At 41.3% G+C, this 24,528-nt stretch overlaps 1 protein-coding gene across 1 annotated transcript in view; it reads right to left on the bottom strand.

Moving 5' to 3' along the window:
• LGR4 (leucine rich repeat containing G protein-coupled receptor 4) overlaps positions 1-24,528 on the bottom strand; it is a 93,069-nt gene that overhangs the window by 10,527 nt on the left and 58,014 nt on the right. The window contains exons 3-11 of the mRNA XM_032488383.1: positions 16,022-16,093; positions 14,670-14,741; positions 6,497-6,712; positions 5,553-5,624; positions 3,727-3,795; positions 2,765-2,836; positions 2,506-2,577; positions 2,098-2,166; positions 492-563 (exon numbers count right to left, since the gene is read on the bottom strand). Of these exons, the coding sequence (XP_032344274.1) occupies positions 492-563; positions 2,098-2,166; positions 2,506-2,577; positions 2,765-2,836; positions 3,727-3,795; positions 5,553-5,624; positions 6,497-6,712; positions 14,670-14,741; positions 16,022-16,093 (786 nt within the window). The remainder of the gene's footprint in view (positions 1-491; positions 564-2,097; positions 2,167-2,505; positions 2,578-2,764; positions 2,837-3,726; positions 3,796-5,552; positions 5,625-6,496; positions 6,713-14,669; positions 14,742-16,021; positions 16,094-24,528) is intronic.

A 24,528-nucleotide genomic window follows, 5' to 3' on the forward strand; every position in this document is an offset into this window, starting at 1 on the left:
TTGTTTGTTCTTGTGACATTTTTACATCCTTTATTTACTTTTAATTTCCAGGGCAGCTTGGAGATTTTTTGGGAAGGCTCCATGCTTAGTTGGTTCCTGATCCAAGAAAGATTGGGGCTCTTACTTAGGTTATGGATGAAGGAGCAGCATACAGAGACCTAACCACCCCCTCCACCCACCCCAGGGCAGCCAGAATAAGGACGAGGAGTCAGGATAAGAAAAGAAATGCAGAAAGAGCCTAGTTTGGTCTGACTTTGTTCAAAGTCAAGCCACAAGATGTAAGATATACACATAACCGTAAAACCAAATTCAAGTAAACATGACCTATCCATGGGGGCTACTAAACCACCTGCTCATTTCCATGAAGGGAATAAATGCAAAATACTTATACCTTGAAACAACCTAGTGAAAATAGTTCATTAAACATAAAACTCAACACGTGTGAAGTACGTAAAAGAAAGGTACGAGAAGGGAAGAGGAACCCAACTTACAAAGTCCGAAGCATCTTCTGTTCTTGGCACAAATTACTGGATATGCTGCTTATCTTCGTACCTGTTAAGGTCCTGTGGAAAAACATTGTTTATCTAAGAAATGATGCAAGTTGAGATGGTAAACAAAATGCTACCCTCATACGGAAAAATAAATATTCACATATTTGCATACAGACTTGTCTGTAGGTCCCACTGCCTAATCACTCCCTAAAGTTAGGCCTGTGGGAAGGTGAATTAACCCTAATACCCACATCATTTTCATAGTAATGCAGAAAAGCTTGTGACATGAGATGTTACTACTGTCCAGACAACATGTGAACCAACAGAAAAAAACTAACCCCTAGTCACAGCCTGACCACAATCACCTGCAAGTTCTGTCCCCATCCTCACATCCAGAACATTCAAAACCAACTTAGCATTCTGCCCCCAAACTTTATTTGCATCTTTTCTTTCAATCAACCTGGCTCCATGTTTTGAGATTTTTCTCTTCATCCTCTCCCTTTCTATGTCCCCATCTGCAGTCAGTCACCAATTCTTGTTCTTTCTTCTTCTGGGGGTCTCAGCATCTGACCTTTTCTCTTCATTTTTACGGCTACTGTGCAGATCAAGGGTAAAATGATGCAGAGAGGGGTGGAGGGAGCTCAGGTGGGCCACGTGGAGGAGCTCCAGCAATGGGTTGAGGACACAGAACTCTCATGGTTAAATGTGTTCATTCATCCAAGTGGAGTATTCCATGGCCTCCATACCATTCCATCCCCAGTCTCTCTTCTTACCCTCCATACACCGCCTCCTCCAGCATTTTCAACACCCCTAAACTGCCTTAAGAGTCAAGTTTAAATGCCTTAGCTCAGTGCTTCCCAACTTCTTTTCTTACGTCTTGGCACACATGAAAATTGTCACTTTTATGTGGCATACTGTGGTGACGCTCATTGTGGCAAAGACCCCAGCCATGTCAGGCCCTACAGGGCTGTCTCGGGGCGGGGGGGGTGCTGAAGTCATTAAGGTCTTAGATGCACCTGCAGCCCGTTCACAGACCACCACTGAGAAGCTTTGCCATAACCAAGTGTTCAAGGTTTATCATTTTAAAATTACAATCCAAACAGATTTCCAAATTTCTCCATATCATCCCCCATTCTAATATAAACAAGCAATTCTAACTATATTTGATCATCTGTATGCCATACTTGAGTACATTTTCAGGATTCCCCATTTTACTAAATCCTGTCTTTCTAAATAAAAGATTCAGCTCTGGGAAACTTGACAGCATCCAATGTTGAAACGTTTCACCTCTTCCATAAAGCCTTTTCTCACGTATACGTTGACTGCTCCACTTCTGAATTCCTAGAGCGTTGCTTCTAATTTGGCACTTACTTATTGCCTTTTATTTTCAGTGACCTTTTCAGATCTTCTCTTCACATAATAGGTTATATTCTACCTGCACTGGCTGACTTCAGACCCTATGGATGCAAACCTCCACGGATGATATTCACAAAGCAATATTTAGGAATCAACGTTAACTCAGCATCATCACCAAAAAGCACTGGCAACCCACTAGCAGGCCTGTGTGTTATCTTTACACAGCCCCTCCTCAAAAGGTCACACTCACAGACTCTCCAGATGGACAGTTCCGGTCAGGTTGGGGAACTGCTGCACCATGCTTGCACCGCGAATGACTCTTTAAGAAATTGGGAGAGAAAAGGTAATTTAAAATAAAAAATTTTCATAGATAATATTTTCATTTTATTTTTTAAGCAGTTTAAAATTACAGTACCCCTATACCTAAAAAAGAAGATTAGTTTCATCTCTTGATTGTACCCAAAAATGTGATCATTTTGACCAAGTGTTTATATAAATAAGAGCCATCCTACATTTTCAGAATTGACCTTTGGACTTCCACCCAAGGAAAAGAAAATAAAAGATTTTGTTTTCTGGAGCTACGATAACAAATTCTAGTTTTCCATTAAAGCAATTGTGTAAGCATTCAAGTTTGTTTTTGAATTTCTATAATACTTACAAGGAATGCAGATCAGATAAATTGTGAAATGCTGTGTTCCCCACAAAAGATAGAGGATTATCATACAAGTGTCTGTAAAAATACCCAAAAGAAAAACACAAAGTTTTCATACGTTTGCCAGTACGCCAACACTAAATCTATGTTCACAAAATTCATATATCTAACAGCCTGAATTTTCATTCTTCATCCAGATGTCTGGCATCATACAGACATTGCTTTACAAGATGGCATATTAAAAGAAAATTTCAAAACTACTTACATAGTTCTTAAGAGTGGATTACCATCAAATGCTCCATCAGGGATAACAGAAATAGAATTACTGTGAAATAACCTAAAAAGATAGGAGAAAAATATTTTGAAACACTTATCCCCTTGTGAAATAAGTTAAAACCCAAATACCTACTACTGTTCAGTAGGACATAAAATACAGCTGATAACAACTACGTGAAAACTTCAAAAATGTGGGGAAATTAAATTTTTAATTCCATCTCATCTTTTTCAGGACCATACCTAATTCTTTTTAAACCCACTGCTCAACCTAGTATCTGCCAGGTCCCTTACATACATTTAGCTTGTTTCATCCTCAAAGAATTTTAGACCACAAGAATCATAAGGTATTCTAACCCCAAATCTCTCTCAACATCACCTGCATTTAGTCTTTGAGCAGTGCATCTTAAGAGTGTTAGCTATCAACTCATGACACACAATCTCCGTTATGCCATATGCATTCTTATCTCTGACCCTGACAAATCCAGCACCTAAAATCCTCCCTAATCTCTTTCATTTACTCAAGTATTTCCATTCTTTCAAGTCTAGTCAAACTCCTTCTCTTCAGTGATGCCTTTTCCAATGACTCTACGCCTCAATGAGGTCTTTTTCTGCAGTGATTTACTTACCCTACTCAGCACTTATTTCCACCTAGAAACTGCTGTCTGTCTGTCTGTCTTATGTGGTCAGCCTCCCCAGTGAGACTAAGACCACAGTTCCTACAACACAGAGTCCATAAGTTGTGGCTTATTTCACCCGAGTCCAGCCCTACACAGTAATCTATGATCAAAACTGTCTGTGTTAGCCAACACAATCTATACTGTATGATCATGTGTGTGTATGTGAGCGTATCATGGTCTATATAATGGAACAAAGATGTTCTATGGTCTTATTGTTGGAACATTAAATGGTTCTAGGGCTATTCAGGCATAGAGAGGGCAAAGCAATACTCACAGCTCTTTCAGGCTGGGGAGGGCTTTAATAGCCTGAGGAAATTCCCCCAAGTTATTATAATTCAAGTCCCTAGAAAAAAATTGGGAAAATACATATAAGAATGTTGAAGAGTGGTCACAATTTATTATGTACTTTGGTACAAATCGTTTTTTTTTCTTGTTAAATCACATCCTCTGGATGGTACTCTTTCTTCATCAACCAATTACCATTCTCTTTAACTAAATGTACACCTTTTCTTAGAATATTGAATAGAAAGAAAGAATCTTAATTCTTCTCTGATGTTTTAGGTCAACAACTTTAAACGTTGAAAGAATTCTCAGAATCATATATCACTGGTACATTAAAGAAACAAATCATCTGAGTAACAGTTCTCAGGAAATTCATCATAACATAGAATTTATTGAGTATCCATTTGTAAACGACAATAGCCTGAAACTGAGGATTCTATTTGAGGTTCAGAATGGCTTTCTGAAATTCTGGTGTGAGAGCAGCTGACCTCATCTCTACCATCAGCAGGATGACCTGAGATCAGTATGAACAAGGAGAAGGACCAGGATGGGTTCATACAACTACCGTCCTCAAGGAGGTGACAAACTGTTGGAAAAGCTGCATTAATTAAGAGAGAGAAAAGCCATAGTAATCTGCACTAGAAAATCAATTCTGAGAATGTTTAAACTTTCATTTCTTTTAACCTTAAAGAGAATATTAGCTTATGATTGGCACAATTGATTTCAAATGAGAGCAAAACAAAATCAAAAGTCCAGATCCTTGGAGACTTGTTTATTTTCCTTTTCTACATAGGGGGGAAAAAAGGCAAATCAAAATTTGACTGGAAAGAAAAGGTTTAATTTTAGTATAGTTGGAATAGCATATATGGTCTAGGGTCAGAAGGCACGTCCAGTCTTCTGTTCCACTGGTATTTACACACTTTGAGAAGAAGGACTGGGTTTGGCAGTATCTTCTTCAAGAGCTTAAACTTTCGAATAGCCACTGATGTTTACTATCCTTGAGGAAAGTGATAATAGATTATTAAAAGATGTTAAGTCTTCTCATTAACTGATGGTTAACCGAAAAATTCAATTAAACAAAATATTACAAACCCTAAGCATTCTAATCAGATGTTGCAAATCCATCTAACTGGGACATTCTCTGAATCATTTACCATATCACAATAGAAAATATTATAAATCTCTGAATAAAGGCAACTAATACTAAACTAAAACAACAAAAAATAAAGATCCTACTCTTATTATATATTATACACAGCTGCACAATGTCTTTGCTCCTATCATGGTGCAAGGGACAGTTGAAAACAGTCAGAATTTCCAAACACTTCAGCAAATAGATACAACAAAAATATCTTAAGCAAAATGGAAACCTCCATCGCATTTAGCATATGAAAGCAGAGATAGTATTTAAACTCACTGTTAACAATTAGTAAGGCAACTGAGATCATGGAGAAAACAAAGAAACAAAAAAACTTGTCCAAAATTAGTTTTATAAGGTTCAAAGTTCCAAAATTGTCTATCATACATTTCAACAAAACCAAAATTTTTGAAAAGGTATACAGCTTGGCAGATTGAGCTGCTTTTCCCATGTCCTTTTGTAAGAAATATCAAGTTGAAACTTGCGTGCCATTTTTAACTAGAAACCTAGATTAGTTTTCATGACTGTGTTATTTGAAGGCAAAACTTTAGTCATGTATTAAAGCAAATTAAATAATGAGCTGAACTCAAGACCCTTATTTTTTTCCTTCTTCTGCACTGAAATGCCAAACTGCACTATCAACATCCCAATGCGATTGTCCAAGATACGAATAAACTTACAAGGTCTCCAGATTATCAAGTCCGTCGAAACAGTGTTGACCCAGGCTTTTAATTTTATTGTTATGAAGATGCCTATGGAAAAAAGTATCAAAATGACTCTAGCCTTACCCATAGCAACTATCGTAACATTTTAGATGTCTAAATTGGTATAGCTTAAAGGAATGGTGCAGCTAAATATTGCAACACTTGGCTAATGGAAAACAAACAGCATTGGGTAGTTATCTCAAACAGCATTGGGTAATTATCTCTTGATAAACACTGCACAGACTTGGATTCACTGAACACAGGATGCTAATGGAAAAGGAACAAATCTCTAGTGGCAAAAGGGTACACACGTGGAAGATTCTTGAGTATTTACCCATATCCAAACAAAAGTTTTGATGAGCTTTTAATTATATGAAGCAAAATTTAGATGAGTTCTCCTATGGGGAGGTGGGGTAAACGTCAGCTTACACCAGTGCGAATTGGTAACAGATTTATACAAGAAATGCCACTTTATTATGTCCAAATTTTCGAAGATTAAAAACAACAATGAATCACATACTCTATGAATAGACAGGATGGTAAAAACATGAAATATCACTGCCACTTCGTTTCTATGAGCGTCTCCAAGAGGATTCCGCTTCTTTTAACATTGAACACATTGCTGAGACACAAGTAAAAGCTGTACAAGTGTTTGCTGAATAATCCACTTTCTTCTCATGATTACAAATGGCCATTTATCTTAGATTCCACAGTTATCATCAGATGGTAATTTTTAAAATTATTCTTTGTATTTTAAAAAGTCAGCACATTTAATTTTGTAAAAAAAAAAGGCAGATCCCCCAAACACTAGTTCTCCAGAAGCATACTCAGTGAGGTACTTTCATAACAATCTGTCACAAGAACTCTGCTTTTGCCCCTAAATTAACACCAAAACACAGTATTAAAAGGGGGGTACTTACAGAACTACCAGACTGGAAAGGTTGGTAAATGCAAAATCAGGGATGCTGGAGATTTTGTTGAGAGCCAAGGTCAGAGCCTGCAGAGTCGGCAGATTGCTGAGTGGATGCACAGGCACCTCTGTCAAGCTGTTGTCATCCAGCCACAGATGCCGCAGCTGGGCGAGCCCCTCAAAACTGTCCTCGGGCACCGAGGTAATATGGTTGGCATCTAAACGCCTGATGGAAACAAACAACCCCGTTCAATGATGGATTCTAGCGGAATGAGTCAAGGAATGGGCACGTAACACAGCTCTCAGAGTTTTCCAGGAAAAAAAATGAGTTATAAAAGTGACCAGGGCCACGGCATCCCTGCCTTCTTAGTTTCACTAGAAGTTCTCCTAAAATTGAATGTTTCCCCAACCAGCATATGAAAGGTACTGGTTTCCCTTCATTCACAACAAAAGGATGCATACAAATCTGAATCCTTCAAGAATCTTTGGCTAAGCATGATTTTATCGCAGAATGATATGTTGGGGAAAAAAAAAAGAAACCCACAAAGCTCAAGCTGGGATTTTATACTTGAGAACGTGCTTATCAAAAACACAGAAAAACAACAAGAGGAAACTAAGTTGAGCAACTAAGCTATTTTACTTACAATTTTATAACTAATATTTCATATTAAATTTAATTGCTATTCTGACTTGGTACCAAAGGGGAAAAAGTAGGAATTTATTTATAATTTTTCCTACAGCAACAAACCTTTTCAACAGATTCTCACCAGTCAAGTTAAAAATATAGGTGTCATGTTCATAGCAGCACTATTTACAATAGCCAAGACATGGAAGCAACCTAAATGTCCATCGACAGATGACTGGATAAAGAAGTTGTGGTATACTTATACAGTGGAATACTACTCGGTGATTTAAAAAAAAGAATAAAATAATGCCATTTGCAGCAACATGGATGGAACTGGAAATTGTTATTCTTAGTGAAGTAAGCCAGAAAGAGAAAGAAAAATACCATATGATATCACTTATATGTGGAATCTAAAAAGAAAAGAAAAAAGAAAAGAAAGAAAGAAAAAAGAGGACACTAATGAACTCATCTACAAAACAGAAACAGACTCACAGACATAGTAAACAGTCTTATGGTTACTGGGGGAAAGAGGGTTGAAAGGGATAAATTTGGGAGTTTGAGATTTACAAATGTTAACCACTATATATAAAAATAGATGAAAAATTTCTTCTGTATAGCACAGGGGACTATATTCAATATCTTGTAATAACCTTTAATGAAAAAGAATATGAAAATGAATATATGTGTATATATGCATGACTGGGACATTATGCTGTATACCAGAAACTGACACAGTGTAACTGACTATACTTCAATTAAATATATATATATATATGTATATGTGTGTGTGTGTATATATATATATATATATATATACAGGCATCAGGTACTGACAAAGCAATCCTCTCCTCTACTCTTAGAACTAAGTATGTTTGAAAAATTAGTTTGTCAAAATTAACAGTTATTTAAAAAGGGCAAACTGTCTCTAGGAAAAATTAAGTAGCTCCTCCAATCAACCTTATTGTTGCTTTAGAGTTTCTTTGATTTGTTTTTCCCCCAAATTTTGGAATTAAGGGCACCTTACTAATAGGATTACTCATACTTAAAAATTAAATCCCCAGCTGAAAATCTAGGTGTTTGTGTTGACACAACCAGGCATAATTGTTGGAATAACTGCTTGTTAACAAAAAGACAAGCTAGTATTAATATGATGAGGAACAGTAGGCACCAGGCAAATGACAGCTTTCTTCGCAAGTCCCTGGTTGATATATCTTCACTATAAATCCATCTCTCACAGGCGTGGACCACTTGGTGAAATTAGGGCACACAAACACACACAAATGGGTGCAAGGTCAAAATGGCAGCCTGTTTTTAAAGAAATCAACTTCAGCAGCTTTCAGGTCCAGGACATCAGCGTGGTCTCTGTGCCTCCTGTGTCTCCATGCTGCTCCAGCTTCGGTTCCAGCCATAACTGTCCCTTTTCCCCTTCACGCATGTGCTGAGTCCCCACTCCCATCCAACCGCCCCAGCCCCGGATGCAGTCTCCTTCCCAGAGGCAGATTAGCTGGGGTCACAGACCCCTGCTCCTGGTGAGGATCTGATGGATGCTCTTTGTCTGATAGTCAAGATAACCAAAAGAACATTAGAAAAGGGGAGATCTTCAGAAATTGCACAGCTGCCTTAAGAATTCACTTAGAAACAAACAGTTTTAGGCTTGTTTATTCCTTGGACTCTGTAGAACCTACCACTGAGAAGAGACAGGCATCCTTTACATAACAGACTGGCAAAGTCTGGCTACAGAGCTGCTTACCAGATTTGCTTTAATGAGTAGACAGGAGATTGTTCAACCACTCACACACGCGCACACACCCACTTCAAAACCTCAAGGAACTTCTGATTCGGGAGAGCGAGAGAGATACTGAACATAGAATCATACAATTCATCATAAAATGTAACTAATAGTGCCATTAAATTCTACTTGTAGCTAATTTATCTGCAATTCATTCAACACATGTAAATGAGCATCATGTGAGGCAAGAAAGGTAAAAATGGTGAACCCGACGAGCGTGAGGAGACTGACATTCCAGTGGGAATATACAATATATATATATTTATAATTTGATATGATATGATATAATATAATATAATAAACAAGCTGAAAAAATGACTGTAGAGTGTAGAAAGTGCCATGAAGTAAATACACAGGGAACTCAGATAAAAATTAGCAGAGGCTGAGGGGGAGGGTAGCTACTTAAAATGTGTTGATCAGGAAACACATCTCTAAGAAGGTGCCATTTAAACGGAGACCCAGAGCGAGCGGCAAGGGGAGCTGGGCAAGGAGCATTCAAGGGGATAGAAAGAGCAAACAGCGAGGGCAGAGACTCAGGAGCAGAAACCAGCTGTGGTCCCAGCAACTCCCAGAGGGGCCGAGTGACTAGAACACAGGAGGAAGAGAGTGTAGGCGCCAGAGAGACACTGATGGGGATGTCAACAGGCGCCAGACGGTGCAGACCCCCACAGGCCAGGTAAGGGGTTTGGACTGTATTTTAAGAACAAATTGAGGGGGAGGGCATAGCTCAGTGATGAGAGCCTATGCTTAGCATGTGCAAGATCCTGGGTTCAATCCTCAGTACCTCCATTAAAAAAAAAACGTTAAAAACAAAAAACAAGTTGAAATCCTGCCCCAGTTTCTCAGCATCACAACAGTTTAAAAATTTCAACTGCTTATGTTGTAATAATGAGGATAACGTGCACTCTTATTCAACAAAATAATGAGCACTGCCCCCCCCAACATACACACCCGCAACACTCCACCGACATTAGGTCATCTCTATAAGTGTTTCAGTAAGATGTGCTTCCAATTATAAGGTAAAGAAGTACTAGGGATGTAATGTACAACATACATATAATTAACACTGTTGTATGTTATATATGAAAGTTAACAGAGTAAATCTAAGAGCTCTCATCACAAGGGAAAAAAATTTTTCTATTTAAGTATCTATATGAATTGATGGATGGTCACTAAACTTACTGTGGTAATCATTTCATGACATATGTAAGTCAAATCATTATGCTGTACTCAAACTTATACAGTGCTGTATGTCAATTACATCTCAAAAAATGGAAGAAGAAGAAAAAAGATGTGGTAAAATACTATAATATGCAAAGTGGTCTAGACTTTTTTAAAACGTAAGTCCAGTGTTCTATACGTCATTGAGACTCCTGCAAAATTCTGTGCCACACACCACACAGAAAGGAAAGGGGTGGTCTTAAATGACAGCAAGAAAACCAGGTGAGTGTTGCACTAAGCTAGAAATGAAACTGTCTTCTATGCACAGTAATAATACAACAATTAATGCACAGACCCAAGTTCCTCGTTAAAAAATGTCCCCAAATTGTGAAGTCACACATAAGCAAGAGGTCAAAAGGAAGAACTTTGGGAAAAATGGAACCCTTAAATAAGAAGTTAATGAGGAAGAGGATTTTGTAGTGACTCAAATGGTTAATCCTTATGCCTCATTTCACAGGTGGGTGTTGGTGGCACACCCATCAATGTAATGAGTTTGCACTTAAACTGGGATCAGTGTTTCACAGAGAAATGGTTTTAGAAAGCGTGGCTTTGTGCTGACCTACACTATTAATTATTCATCCTAACAGGTAAAAAAAAAAAAAAAGTGCTACAAATGATTCTTTCAACAGATGCAGTAAATGGCATCAGATATTTCAAAAGTGAAGAGATTATGTGGTTTCAGTTATTTTACCATTTTGACTCCAGTCGGCAAGAGGTAACTATTGCTTTCAGTGCACTTCAGTTGTTCAACAGTTGACAATGTATTAGATGAATTCCCTTACTATTTTCATCTTTAAAACACGCTTCTAGTCCCTATGCTCAAAAGCCTGTTTTATTTCTTACTGAGACTCACATACTTTTTTTCCCTGCCTTAAATGAAATTACAGTAACAATTCTATACACAGATATTTACTGATGAATGTCTATGTTATCATAAACGCTTGTTCTGAATAATCAAAACTCTCCCCTTTTCTCTCTATTCCTAACATATTAATAATGTAAACATTATACTCTTATACTCTGTTACCAGTTTCGAGTTTAAAACACTTAAGAAATTCTGTTGTTGTAGAAAACCTAGGACATTTGGTCTTTGAAATCCTTTAATATTCAATATAAGCATAGACTAATGTAGAGAAAAAAATTCTAATGGAGAAAATTCTGACAAATCTTTTAATATCCTACTCAGGCAATGCTCTAGCCATTTCCCGGCTTTGTGGAAGGCTGTTAAGTTAGCTTTTTATTAATATCTACAATTCATTTTCAGATTTTACAGCCATCTATAGTCACACACTTGTCATGAAACCACTTCTGGTCAATTTCAACCCCTAATGAACTTTGCTCCTTCTAAGCACTATTTCAAAACCACAAGGAAATCTTTCATGTAATTCAGATCTGAAGATCAGATTTTCAAACTGACTCAAGTGCTGATAAGACTGTTTTACACCGGGACAGAATTTCAATTGTATCTAACTTGACCACTACACCCACTATGCTAACAAACCCATGAACATTTCCTTCTTAAGTAAAACAGGCCTGACACACAGCTCCTTGTGTTTCTGATACATAGGAAAAAATCCCAATGTCTTTATTAAAGGAAATAGTTTGACCCCCCTCCTCACCCCCAACCCCCATCCCAATTTTGGAAATGTAAACTATGCAATGTACTCAGTGAGTGAGGAGCACAGGAGGCTTGTTTAAAACATTATTTTAGAGGAAGAAACCTACGATTTCTGCAAGAAACACTTTAAGTCATCTAAATTACCAAAAAAAAAAAAAAAAAAAAAGTCACGTGCACCTTAATGTAATTATGGGCCACAAATTAGGAAAACTCTATTTGGGTATTTTCTTGGTAATTTTTCTAACGTTCAAAGATTTTAGCCTTCTTTCATTTTCAACTTCCAACTAGACAAAATCATTGAATATTTTGATCATTAAATCTTGGGAAATAACTACCATTCTTTTTTGGGGTGGGAGGGTAATTAGGTTTATTTATTTTTAATGGAGGTACTGGGGATTGAACCCAGGACCTTGTGCATGCTAAACACCACTCTACCACCGAACCCTCCCCTCTAGAACCTCCCCTCTAGAAACATTCTGTATGAAGATTTAGAAGGAAAACAAGTTCTGAAGAAGCAAAAGAAAACTATTTAAAATGTCTAAAATATTTTGCATTAAAAAAATAATAAAATGTCTAAGGAATTCCAATCCCAGGGAGGTAAGATGGCCCCCTCCGCACACATCTGTCCAAGGTTAGAGAGCGCGCAGAGCGCGCAGAGGCGGCAATGTCACGTTTCTTGAAAGAAACTCATTCCAGTCTATTTACTGAAAGTGTCTATCCGGGATCTATTCCATTAGTCACAGCAAATAACAAATCCTTATATTCTACAACTTGGCATTCTGGCAAAATGAGCTATTTAACATATTTCTACTTCAAGTTAAACTTATTGAAACTAGAAATTAAATAGCCAATACCCCAGATACTCCTTTTTATGACGTTAGATACATTTTAAAGTTTCACCTTTACAGCATATGACATGCTTTATTAGTACATATTTTTATTTTTGCATTCACTGCCCATTAACTACTAGACTGTCTAATCTAGAATCAAAAGGTAATCTATAGTTTGCCATTTCCAGTGATGTGCTTTTGGTGCAGTTAAGAATGGCTTTATATTAGCAAGTGGAGGGACAAAGCAGTGAGTCATTGTCACCTAAGCCTTCTATAGCTCACACGCATTTTTACAAATGCTATGTTTACAGTTATTTCAAAGGGCAATGAAAAAAAACCTAAGAGATAGATTAGTATACAAACACGTGATGTGGTTAAAACCTAATTCTATAACCCAGAACACGTGTGATAACTACTATAATTTTTCATTTAGTGATTCTCAAAACTTCTGTGTACCTGAGGATGATCTAGGGAAATTTTAAAAAACTGCAGCTTCTTGGATCCTACGTTTAAAGAGACAATATCCTGACTTGGAGGATATGGCCTAGGAGTCTGCATTTTATCAATTACCGCTCCCCCCCCGCCCCCCAGTGATTCTGTTGCAGGCGGTCCAAGCGCCACACTTTGAGAAACTAGGCACCAATTCCACTGTATTTAGTATTAGGACATGAACTAAAGCCATGTGAGTCTGTGCTTATCATTCTAGTAAAATAACAAACTAACAAAGTTGCCTGTTCCAAAGAACACTTTTTCATTACTTTCAGACATTCCCTTCACCTGTTACGCAAACTGGGTAAACCAGTAATCCAGGGAAAGAACAGACAAAACAGTCATCACCATTATTAACAGTAACAGAGTCTACGAATGTTTACTGAGCATTTACTACATGGCAGATACGGTTAAAAGTGCTCTTCATGCATTACAGCACATGGGAGGTAGTAAGCAAACTACTGCAGAGCGAATTTTAAATAACTTGCCCAACATCCCGTAGCTGGGAAGTGTCAAAGTGGGGATTCAGAACCGGACAGGCCTGTTTCAGAATTCTAATTAATCTGAACTTACCTGAACTTCTTTTGAGAGCAACGTAAACATTCTGACAGATAAATACGCAAAGGGTTTTTCTGAATCTTGGCAAAAGATTACAATAACCACCTGCTTCAGTTGGATGCTTCTCTGTCTTTTCCAAGATAGAGGCCCTGAAGACAGAGAAACTGGATCTTCCACCCTGGGGCCGGGGAGACCTAAAGCTGTAGCCCTCACAACGCGAGTCTACAACACACACTCTAGTGTGGACAAGTATCTGTTCACGTAACATAAACATGGTTGTTTCTTTAGAACCTTCTGTGGGTTTGCATGGTCTCTGTGACGCTGCTGCTGCTTGCCTGATCCCCCCACTCTGGGCGGAAGTGAGGTGTGCAAACCCAAACCACGTAGGCAATGGCCCCCGTGCTCCAGGTTCACATACCTACACGTGGACATAGACGTGGGAAAGAAGGCAAGCAAGAATGAAGCAGAGAGCTAGGTGGAAGTGCTTTTGAAAATAGTGGCTAAACATGGTAAAAACCTAGAGCCGAAATCTTGAACACTCCAAACTAAGCCAACCTTTCCTCAAAAAAAAAAAAAAAAAAAAACTTGAGAAGACAGCATAGGCAATTAAGTTACCACCCCCAATGTGTGTACAAAGTCCACAAATGAGGATGTATGATCAACTTGTGCTGATGATCACGACCACCTGAAACAGAAGCCTCTCTGTGGCTGTTTCCTGAGCATCATGGCACAAGACTCTGGAACTTCTGTACACACATAACTCTGGTTCCAAAGAGGGGACAACCACTGGCCACATGCCAGCACGTAGAAGTGTATGCAGCAGTGTACCCAGCACTGTACGCCGGCAGCTTTCCCAGCTTCAAACACAGGAGGGGAGGTAAACCTTCGCTCTCACCAAGAGGCATTTCAGTAACAGCAACTCGCCATCGCCATTTTTATCCCAGGTGGGAGGCTAAATCTCTTCTTCCCCTCAGACTCCAGTGCTTTACGAATTTAGCAGCCAGAGTGGTCTCCTAATGGTTCAAGAAGGCAGAAAACCAAAAAGTTACTTACAAAGACTGCAAAGCACTCAGTCCTCGAATGGCTTCGTTGGGTACTGTTTTCAACTGGTTGTTTTGGAGAGTTCTGAGAGGAAAAGTTTTGGTTAGTGAATAATAAGCAATTGTTGACATTTTTCCTTAGAAGAATTGAGAACCATTTCTTTCAAAGTAAAAAATTCCTCCTAATAGCAAAAAGGTGGGGGGTAGGGGGAGGAGGTGGGTGTCTAGGCACAAAGCACCCAAGACAAGAGAATTGCCAAAGAGCACGGGGCACCTGTCTTAAAGCTGGAAATAAACCCTGGGCCCCCACCCCAAGCCACCTCCTGACACAGACCTGCTGGGTAGCCTGGGGTTGTCTCACTCTCGGGAATTAAGGCGCCCTAATTAATATTCATCACCTTAGATGCTGTGCATGTTAACTGGGAGGTATAACAAGTTAACTGGGAGAGACAACAAGCAAACCCACTGGAATCCCTAGTGCGTTTACAAACTGAAATAAAGCAGAGCCCAGAACACAGGCATTAGATAAAGACAGTTTTACCAAAAGGACAGCAGACCCTGAGCTCTGAGGGAGCAGTGGCCAGGTCCTCAGTGAACGCAGGGCCAGGACAGAAATAAAGCTTTAATTATCCAATCGTTACCACCCGGAGAACAGAGGTATTGATCAGTACTGAAAACGAAGTCTTTGTTATTCTTGCCTAATGCCTTTCCTGGTCACATCAACAAAATGACTGCCTGACATGAGTCATAACCACAGACTGGAATGGAAGAGGGCCCACCCAGTTCACTGAACCAGAGAGGTCTAGTGACTTACAGACAATCACCCAGCGAGGCAGTGGCCAAGTGGGGCCGGCAGTCAGTTCACCTGCTCCCCATTCGGCCAGCCTCCAAGCTTCTGACCATGGCCAGGAATTTATTTCCTGATCCCTCACAGGCTACATAAATCATAGGCATCTCCATCCCCTGTAGCTCTAAAATGACTTTACCATTTGGAGCTCTGATAAGCCTTTTTCCCCTCAGGGTCAGCTGATTTAAAATTCTTACAGCTATCAAAGAAGGAGACACAAAACCTTACCAGTAAAGTTGAAATATAATTTTGATTCAGTGCATTAGCCACATGAAGAGCCTAACATTCAACTGTCATGCACTGGAGGTCAGAAAACCTATTACTTAGACGTTAACTTTTGTTATCTAGACCCGGGGTTGCCTAAATCAGCTGTAGCCTCCCACACTACCCATTGGCCACTCCTTAAATCTTTTAATCCTGAACTAAAAGAAACTGTGCTTAACCTAGCTCCGAGCATGTTGACTATGCAGAAAGAAAATACACAGCCAGCTGTGAAACTCTAAAATTGCATTACTTACAGAACTTTGAGTTCTTTCAACCCCGACAAGGCCTTTGGGTGGATAAAAGAAAGGTCGTTGCCAGCCAATCGCCTAGGGAGAAAAAAAAAAAAAGGTAGCAAGAGAAAAATAGTAATTCAGACTCTTAAAATTCAGAACTCACAAAAACCCAATCTCCTATTGAAGCTCTCCATGAAACATTTCTCAAGTCTGTCTGACATTAAACGTGGACTTAAACCTTTGCTAAAGTGATCCCAAGTTTCCTCCAATGAGATAAATGTCTCTAGAATTTTTTTTTAACTCCAATACAGTAATTTAAGCAGGCACATTTTTATTCCAGTGAGGTCAAGCAAGCTAAAACACATTAGACCAAATTAAGTTTGCTATTCATGGTCACTCTCTGCAGTTTGCGGTATTTTCCAAGTGCCTTATAAATACAGACCGCTGGTCAGCGGGCAGGAGTTTATACAGATCAGAGCAAAGCAGTCTGTCAAGGAGGAATGCCTTGGGGAGGCCAGGCAGCCGGTTATCTCCCCATGACCAAGGGCAGCATACTCCGGGAGAAAGAGAGGCAAAAAGTGAAAGTCACTGTAAGTATAACTTGCCAAACAAAGGCATTTTTTTTTTTTAAACAAAGTTTGTCCTAAAGAAATTTCAAAGTGACACATTTAAGTGGGAGCAAGAGTGAAGGAAGGAAAGGATAAGCATTCTTTGAGTCCTTTTGTAAGAAAGGAGCACACACTTCATACTGAGTGCCACTTTTCCTCCCATTCTCCCGGCCCCACAGACACATGAGGGAAAGTTGGACAGAGGACTTTAGGAAGAAGCAGCTGGAAGTCGTACAACTCAGAGAAGTAATTTGTAAACAGGTGAACTGAAGGAGGACCCTTCAATAATGGCAGATTTGAACCACATGGGTCCATGTACAGGCAGGTCTTTTCCAGCAGTAAACACTGCATGCCACACAGTGCAGGCTGGTTGACTCCACGGATGTGGAGGAGCCTCGGATAAGGATGAGGTGGCGTGGTAACTATAAGTTATCAGTGGATTAAGTCTTGCATTGTTCAAGGGTCAATGGTATCGACTTAAAAATGCCAGTTGTGTGCCCGTGTGATCACACACAGGACTGCTCCAGCTTCCTGGCCCCGGCAGGGGTGCTCTCCCAGGCAACGAGATTTTGTTACCTATGATGTTTTAAAAATGTTTTCTCCCCAACACGTCATGGGATCATAGTCATCAAGTCATATCAATTCCTCCTTTAAAAGATCTATTTCCATTATCCGCTCTCTTCTTTCTGTAAGCACCCTGCACCGCTGGGCCTTATTCATCCATTCATTCATTCACTAAACCCTTGCATTTACCGATGGACAAATATGTGTGTCTACTCAGCGCCAGGCACACGACATCCTCTTCTTAGACTTCAAGTCCCCTCATTTCAACCTGCTTGTCCTAGACACCCTGATCTAAGGGGCATAAGGAAGGCTCCTTTACACTTCCTAAAACTTGAAGTCACTGAGATGACTGAAACCCTGCTTTTCAGATGCATTATTTTTCCCTTGAAGTTTTTGTCCCAGTTAAAATGCAAACGGCCCTGGAAAGGACAATACTTGACCCTTACTTAACATTAACACATAAATGTGTACAGAGATGTGTGTCAGTCGTGGGGTGGGAGCAGGGAAAATGAAAAGGGACTCAGAAAGTGAAAGTACACAGAATTATTTCTTTAATAGCAAGGACAACAATGCTGGATTCTCAGGCAACACCACAGGTTTACACCAGGGTTCATGCCCCTCAACTAAATTCTTCCTAGAAAGCCCGCGCAGCACGCAGGGCTGTGTTTCTCACAAGGCTCTCTGGCACCTAGGTCCCAAACCGCACGCCTTCCTGAGGGCTTCCCACCGTCCAGGCTCATGATTGCCTACTTTGTACCACATAGAAAATGCAGGATTGGAGAAGATGGTTTTAAGGCTTTTCAATGCTTCTATTTAAAAGTATTTCTCCTCAGCAAATCCTTTGGTCTAGACTAGCCAGCTTCACCAACACATCTTTAAATGCCTCACCTCACAATCTCATCTTCACCCCTTAAACACCCAACTCTATTGTGACTTTCTGTGAAAACTGCACTTCTTATCAACATGCCTTATGAACTCTTGGAACACTCAATGAAACAGGCCACTTTGTGCCGATTGTCTCTTGCACATTAGTCTTAATAGGCCAAGTACAAAAGCTTCCAAGAACAGGGCACACATCTCGTAACTCTGTTACCACTCACCACTGTGTCAACCCATTAGTCAGAAACTGCTTTCTCAGCATCTCCTCCTTGAAAACAGATAGCGTCCCACAGTCTCCCTTAGTGCAGGCTTAGGACAAGCTCTCTCGAGGGGCTTCCCCCCACCACCACCACACTCACTCATCGCATTCAGCTGATAAAGCTCATTGCCGTAATGCACTGTTTAAAAGGTCACATTTTTATAAGATCAAATTGGACCATAAGGACCACAATGGGCAATAACCTCCTTCCCTCAAGGGCGGCAAGTAGTCATATGACTATGGTATCTGAAAGGGAAAAAGCCAAAACAAAGCAAAACAAACAAAACAACAACACTATGAACAGATCCAAAGCTGTCACTGGATTCACATTCTCTTGTCTCTAATATTAGTTTCGAACGTCCCCATATCTATGGGCTTTCCTGGAGTTCAGTCTATTGTATGAAAAGAGTATTTTACAAAGAAGCAAAGGAAATGGCAAAATGCAGAGCGTCTGATTTCCTTTACTTGTCGACAGAAAAGGGTGCTGAGCCACATTAGCCAAAATATTTGCTTCCTTTCCCCAAGTACCTGCCTCTTTATAAGCCCTGGGAAAACTAAAGTAGCTTCCAGAAGTCTCCTCTCTTTCTCTCCACTACTTATCGTTCGAAGAAGTGACCAAATGAGCCTGCATGTGGCTTATCCTGGAATCCAAGCCCGCTATCTGGAGAAGTAAACACCACTAGGATGCGGTGAGTGGTGACCACGCTGGGCAAGGGGACACTGCTACTCACACCACTCCGACGGCTTCGTTGCTTCCTAGAGTCAAACATATCGGGTGGAGCCTTCTGGAATGTGTCTACCCACGTTTACCAAGCAGCTGGGTTAATGAATAATAAACACAGCCGCTTGGTAAATGCGCTGAAGCTTCAGCCAGGGCACCTTCCCGAGCCTCTTCACATTTTGCTTATTTCATGAGCCAGTATTTCTTACAGTAAATTCCTGCGGGTGCTTCATGTCCAAAAATTCAGATGCAAGAGAGGGCAAAGTGATTAAAGAACAGGGTAAGGGACCAAGTCCCCAAAACTCTGGAAGAAAAACCCCACTAGCAAATGCACCCAGGTAGGTAGTCGCAGGCACTGGGTGAGGCCGTTTACGTGCATTTGTTTTAATCATCTCAGGACCATAGCCCCACTTCTCTGGGTCTCCAGGAGGCTAGGTGACTTGGAATAAGTCACACAGCGGGTGAGTGCGGGAACCAGCACTCCAGTTCTCACCTGGCTGGCTCCCACGCTCACCCACGTCCTTCTGCAGTGGCAATGCCTCTGGTGTGTCACCAAGAGGCTGGGCAATGACTCCCAGAAGGTGACACAAAATGAGTACAGGCGAGTCAGTATCTGTGTCTGAGCAGCGACAGCTCTCACAGCAGCAGACCAGCGTTCACAGCAGGGACTATGGGTGAGGAGCTCAGAGCTGCAAGGACGGAGGCGTTTTCTACAGACCAACGCTGCCATCCTCCCCACGGCCAAAGATGACCAGGGGGATGGAAGGAGGGAAGACAGGACCCCTGAGTGGCTACGGGTGGCAGGGGGCATGCTCTAAACCCACTCTGATTCTATGTAAGATATAGAGCACTCTCTGATGTGCTTTTATAGGAACGCCCGAGGAAAGAGAGGTGGCTGATCTTGAGGAAGACTTTGTCACCAACGGCCTCTCCTAGCAAAGACCAGCTCCTTCTCCTACGCCTGCATTTGTCTGTGCTACACCTGATGGTTTTCTTAGCATCCCACTTCACGAGGACCTACTGTCTGGGTCCAGAAAACTGTTTTTTTTTTTTTTTTTTGACACCTCCACCTTTTTTTAATTTTGTTTTTTATTGAAGTGTAGTTGATTTACAATGTTTGTTTCTGGGATACAGCAAAGCAATTCAGTTATACATATATACATATATACGTATATTTTTCAGATCCTTTTCCATTACATGTTATTACAAGAAATTGAATATAACTTGGTAAATGATGATATTTGTATCTTTTGTTATTCTTCTGATGACTGTGAAGCTCTAAGGAAAAAAACTCATTAGGGTGAGCCTGGAAGAGTGAACAGTGGTAAAATGTTCCACTTGCTCAGGGAAGAGGGTCCCAAGCATCACTGCCTCCTGCTCTGTGCCCCGTAGCTTCTCAGTCTCCAAAGCCCAGAGAGAACCTCATGCAAAGTTTCAGTCCATCCACTCTTTTCCTCTTCCTGCTGCCACCTGAGTCTAAGCCCTCATTTTCTTCCTCCTGGAATATTGCCATGAACCTCACAAGACTCCTGCCTCAAACCACTTGATTGTAATACCGTGAGATCTAAATCTTAAACAGCACAACTCAGAGCATTTTCCCAAAGGCTTTTCCCCCCACGCTGAATTAGCAGGACTTCAGTATGGGCCTCTCTTCCTTTCTCACCTTACTCCCCAACGTTCCTTGTGTCCTATAGGTTAGTACATCAAGCTTTTCCCCCTCTGACAGCTTTGCCCTTGATACTTCGAAATACCCCCACTCCAGTGCCCCCCAGCTGGAACCTTACTCATCATCACTGTCCAAACTGGAGGCTACCTCCCTGTGACAGCAGTATGATATCACCTTCCTTTGATTCCACAGGTATCAACCCCCGCTTGTTGGATGCATCTTGTTTTGCTTCTGGTTACTATGAACGTGTCGCATCTCCTTCAAGTGTCTTACACATGCCTTATGGGCAGGAACTAGGTCATATTCATTTTGTGTCCTCTTACATGGGACCTCATGTGAAACAGACACTCCAGCGTTCGCTGGAATGCCTCAACGAAGCCCCAGGATCAGCCTCTGGATTCAAAAACAAGTGACGCTGCTACCTAAAGCGTGGGGAAAGCGTACTCATTATCTCCACGTTTCTGCATGTTTTCTCCTCTTGTTCCATTGCGACCCCTCCTCCCTCCTTCACTTCTACCCTTCCCTCTCCTAACGGGCCAGAGCTGCTTGGCTTGATTTTAAGTGCTGTGGCCACAGTGTTCTTTCTTAACCTTGGTGTATTTTCTTCAGGGAGTGAGGAGGGCCTTGAACAGAAGGACACCAGTCCACTGGTCAGTGGTGTTATCTCAACACACACTGGCTCGTGCACAGGATCACACAGAATTAAAACAAGTCTAGCAGGACTTCAAACGGGGACACGCTCTCCCTCAAGGCGACTCCTATTTATTCTGCTTGTTACAGCAGTCCCAGAGGCAGAGGCGGATTGGGGAGGGATGGAAAAAGGGTGGAGGAGAGGGAAACTGCCATCCATCAGCCTTCCTCTCCCATCGGATTTGGAGCCGTTCCAGGAAACAGGATACAAGAGGCTCAGTGTCTGATGTCTTTATGGATCTGTTTTGCGTGCATTTATTATTCATAGGGACCATAAATTCACATTAGGGGCTCCTTCTAGGGGAGGCTAGAGTTTTCAATATATCCTCGATTCTTAATGCGTATGCTATATGATAGTTTCTATCTGCCATCCCTCCCAGAAGTAAGACAGGAACGGCGCTGGTTAAATGGACACGGATCCCCGGTCATCTGTGTCAGAGGGTTCGTATCTTCATGAAACATGCAGAATTAGACTGGGGTTTTTGCACGTGGGAAGCAATTTAAAGAAACGAGAGAGGCCGTGTGAAAGAGAGAGTATACCAATTGGTGTTAACTCCTTGAGAAGTGCCTGGGTTTAGGTTTCTTCTGGTTCATTACAGAAATGTCATTGTAGCCACTTAGCTGGAATTCCAGCCAAGAATCAATGGAGGAAGGACTACCATATCCGCACTGACTAGACACATGCACCGAGATGGTGCGGGGGGGAGGGCGGTGAGGGGTCAGAAGCTTCCAGCAGCTGTTGTGAGGAGCCGTGGGGTGAAGCAAGCAGAGGCAGGCCGAGCGACCGCAGCAGGAAGGCCCAGGCCCCAGCATGGTCTGCACGCAAACAATCGGGAGCTTTGCTCGGGGCCACCTCTCCATCCCCGAGAGAAGTGGTCCGGGCGTAGGTGACAGCCATAGCTTCCTGTCCATTCACGTGGTGCCTCCCTCCACTTTGCAGAGGTGGTTACCAGACAGCCTGGCACTGTGTCAAGTCCCAACCGAACGTGACTCTGTGCACCACCCTTCCTTCTTTCTGAGCCATGTTTATCTACCCCTCAGCCACGTCTTCTCGCCTCCCTCACCATTTCTTTCCACACCTTTGTCTCCCTACCCAACAGCTTCTCCTTGGAAGCCACACAGATGATCTCTCACTGCTTGTAACCCAAACACGTCCGGGCTGCCCCTCCTGAGAGGCCATCACGTTCTCTCCAGCGGGTGGATCAGCACGGCGTCGAGCTCCTGGCCAGCCCGAGACTCGCCCCCAGAGATGGCGTTTCCAGTTCAAAACCCAACTGGCCAGGTGAGGCCACGGGAAAGCGCCCAACAGGAGGTGAGTGGCGTCTTCCTACTAAATGTAACTTGAGGTCAGCAGGACCCCCAATTCTGGCAACAGTTTCAAGGTAAAATTTTTTTTAAAATGATAGGGCATACCTCTAATGAGTCCTTAATCATCAATTTATTTTTATCTTAAGGCCCCACTAAGTGCTCAGAACTTTGCTGGTTCCCGGGGAAAACAGAGCGCAAGAAGTGATACTGTTCCCAGGCAGGGACATTTGGTAGCAGCACACAGTTACAGAAAACTAGCCCTTGTGCAGCACTTTCATTGTCATCGCCCGACTCCACTGGCCCTGACAGGGACTCCGTGCAGCGGGCCTGCTCCTGCTGCTTTGTAAACAGGTAAGGAAAGTGAGCCTATTGCCTCCACGCCTGGTCCAAGGTCCTGCAGCACAGCCAAACGATGTAAATCTCAGAAATAAAGCGAGGTAATTAAAAATAAAATGATGTAAACGCTAAAAGCAGAACAATGTTGTTTCGCGTTATTTTCTATAAATGACTTCCGAAAGGACCAATGCGTGTGGCTATTTTCTTAATGAATACAGAGAGCCAACAGCTAACTCGCATCCTTCACAGCTCCCCTTGGACAGCCTTCTTACCGAGGTTAAATAAACCTCACCGGACACAGTAAATCAGAGCCCAGAATCAACTAACCATGTTTCACTTACCCTTTTCTTCCCATACCAGGGAAGCATTTTATATTTTCATATAACTTTCATGTAAGTTTCATATGCAAAATTCAAATGTGTTTTATGAACATGCATGTATTAAGAATCCTTATTATGGAAATTCCCGAAGTTTTTAATATAGTCTTCCTTTACAGAGAAGGGAAAAATTATTTCATATATATTATATTACCTTACATATTTCTGTTTAAAAGCACAAAAACGAAAGCAGTAATGCTTATCAAAAAATAAACTCATCCTTGCTAAAACTCAGCCTACGGGCCACCTAGAACTCTTCCACATACTACAAGAGCTTTATTCAATTCAGAGAAACTTACATTCCACCAGCACCCAATTGCCCTTTGTGTTTTCCACTTCCTCGTACCGTCAGTAACCCATAGAAGACTTTATTTTATAGATAAATCAGTAAAAACCCTGGCAATGGTTACATTTCCTGAGCACAGTTTACTCTGACAACCTAGTCATTTATCCTCTGGCAATAAACACACACAATATCCACCCATAGGATGAAACATGTTACAGCTTTAAAACACATTTACAGCTGATATCAGCCAACAAAGACTGACCTTCTGTGACAAGCTATAGGTATGGCAAAGTAAATACTGAGTTTTCCCAAGACACTTCTCATTTCTTTTCTTTCACAGAAGGATAATTCATTAAACATAAAACTTCAGTGGAATTTAATTTTTACATAGGCTGATAAGATTTATTACATCAATAAACTCAAAATAAGAAGAAATCCTTTGTCTTAGCCCCTCCCTCAGTGTCAAGGTCAAAAACATGGTCACTGTCAGCAAAGGTCACACAGGAGAGAAGGGTGACAAAAGGCCCTACCTTTAGAGGAAAGTCAGTGGAGCTGAAGAGACAGGTGCATCCTGACATATGCAGAGCACAGAATAACAAGGCCCTCAGCCCAGCACTAAGGGGTGAGCAGCAGAGAAAGGGCAAGAGCAAATGGGAAAAGAAAGACCAGGGAAGGCTCCCTAGGGCCGTAAGGGCTCAAAACGGACCGGATAAAACGAGCGAGATGTGCATAGTATGCAGAGGAACCATGGCACATACTGCTGGTTGTCTGCCAAACACTCATTCCCTCCTTCCTGGCAGAGCCTGGATTTATTCAAATATGACTCAGCTCCAT

Source organism: Camelus ferus, chromosome 10, assembly GCF_009834535.1.
Source record: "Camelus ferus isolate YT-003-E chromosome 10, BCGSAC_Cfer_1.0, whole genome shotgun sequence".
Lineage (NCBI taxonomy): Eukaryota > Metazoa > Chordata > Mammalia > Artiodactyla > Camelidae > Camelus > Camelus ferus.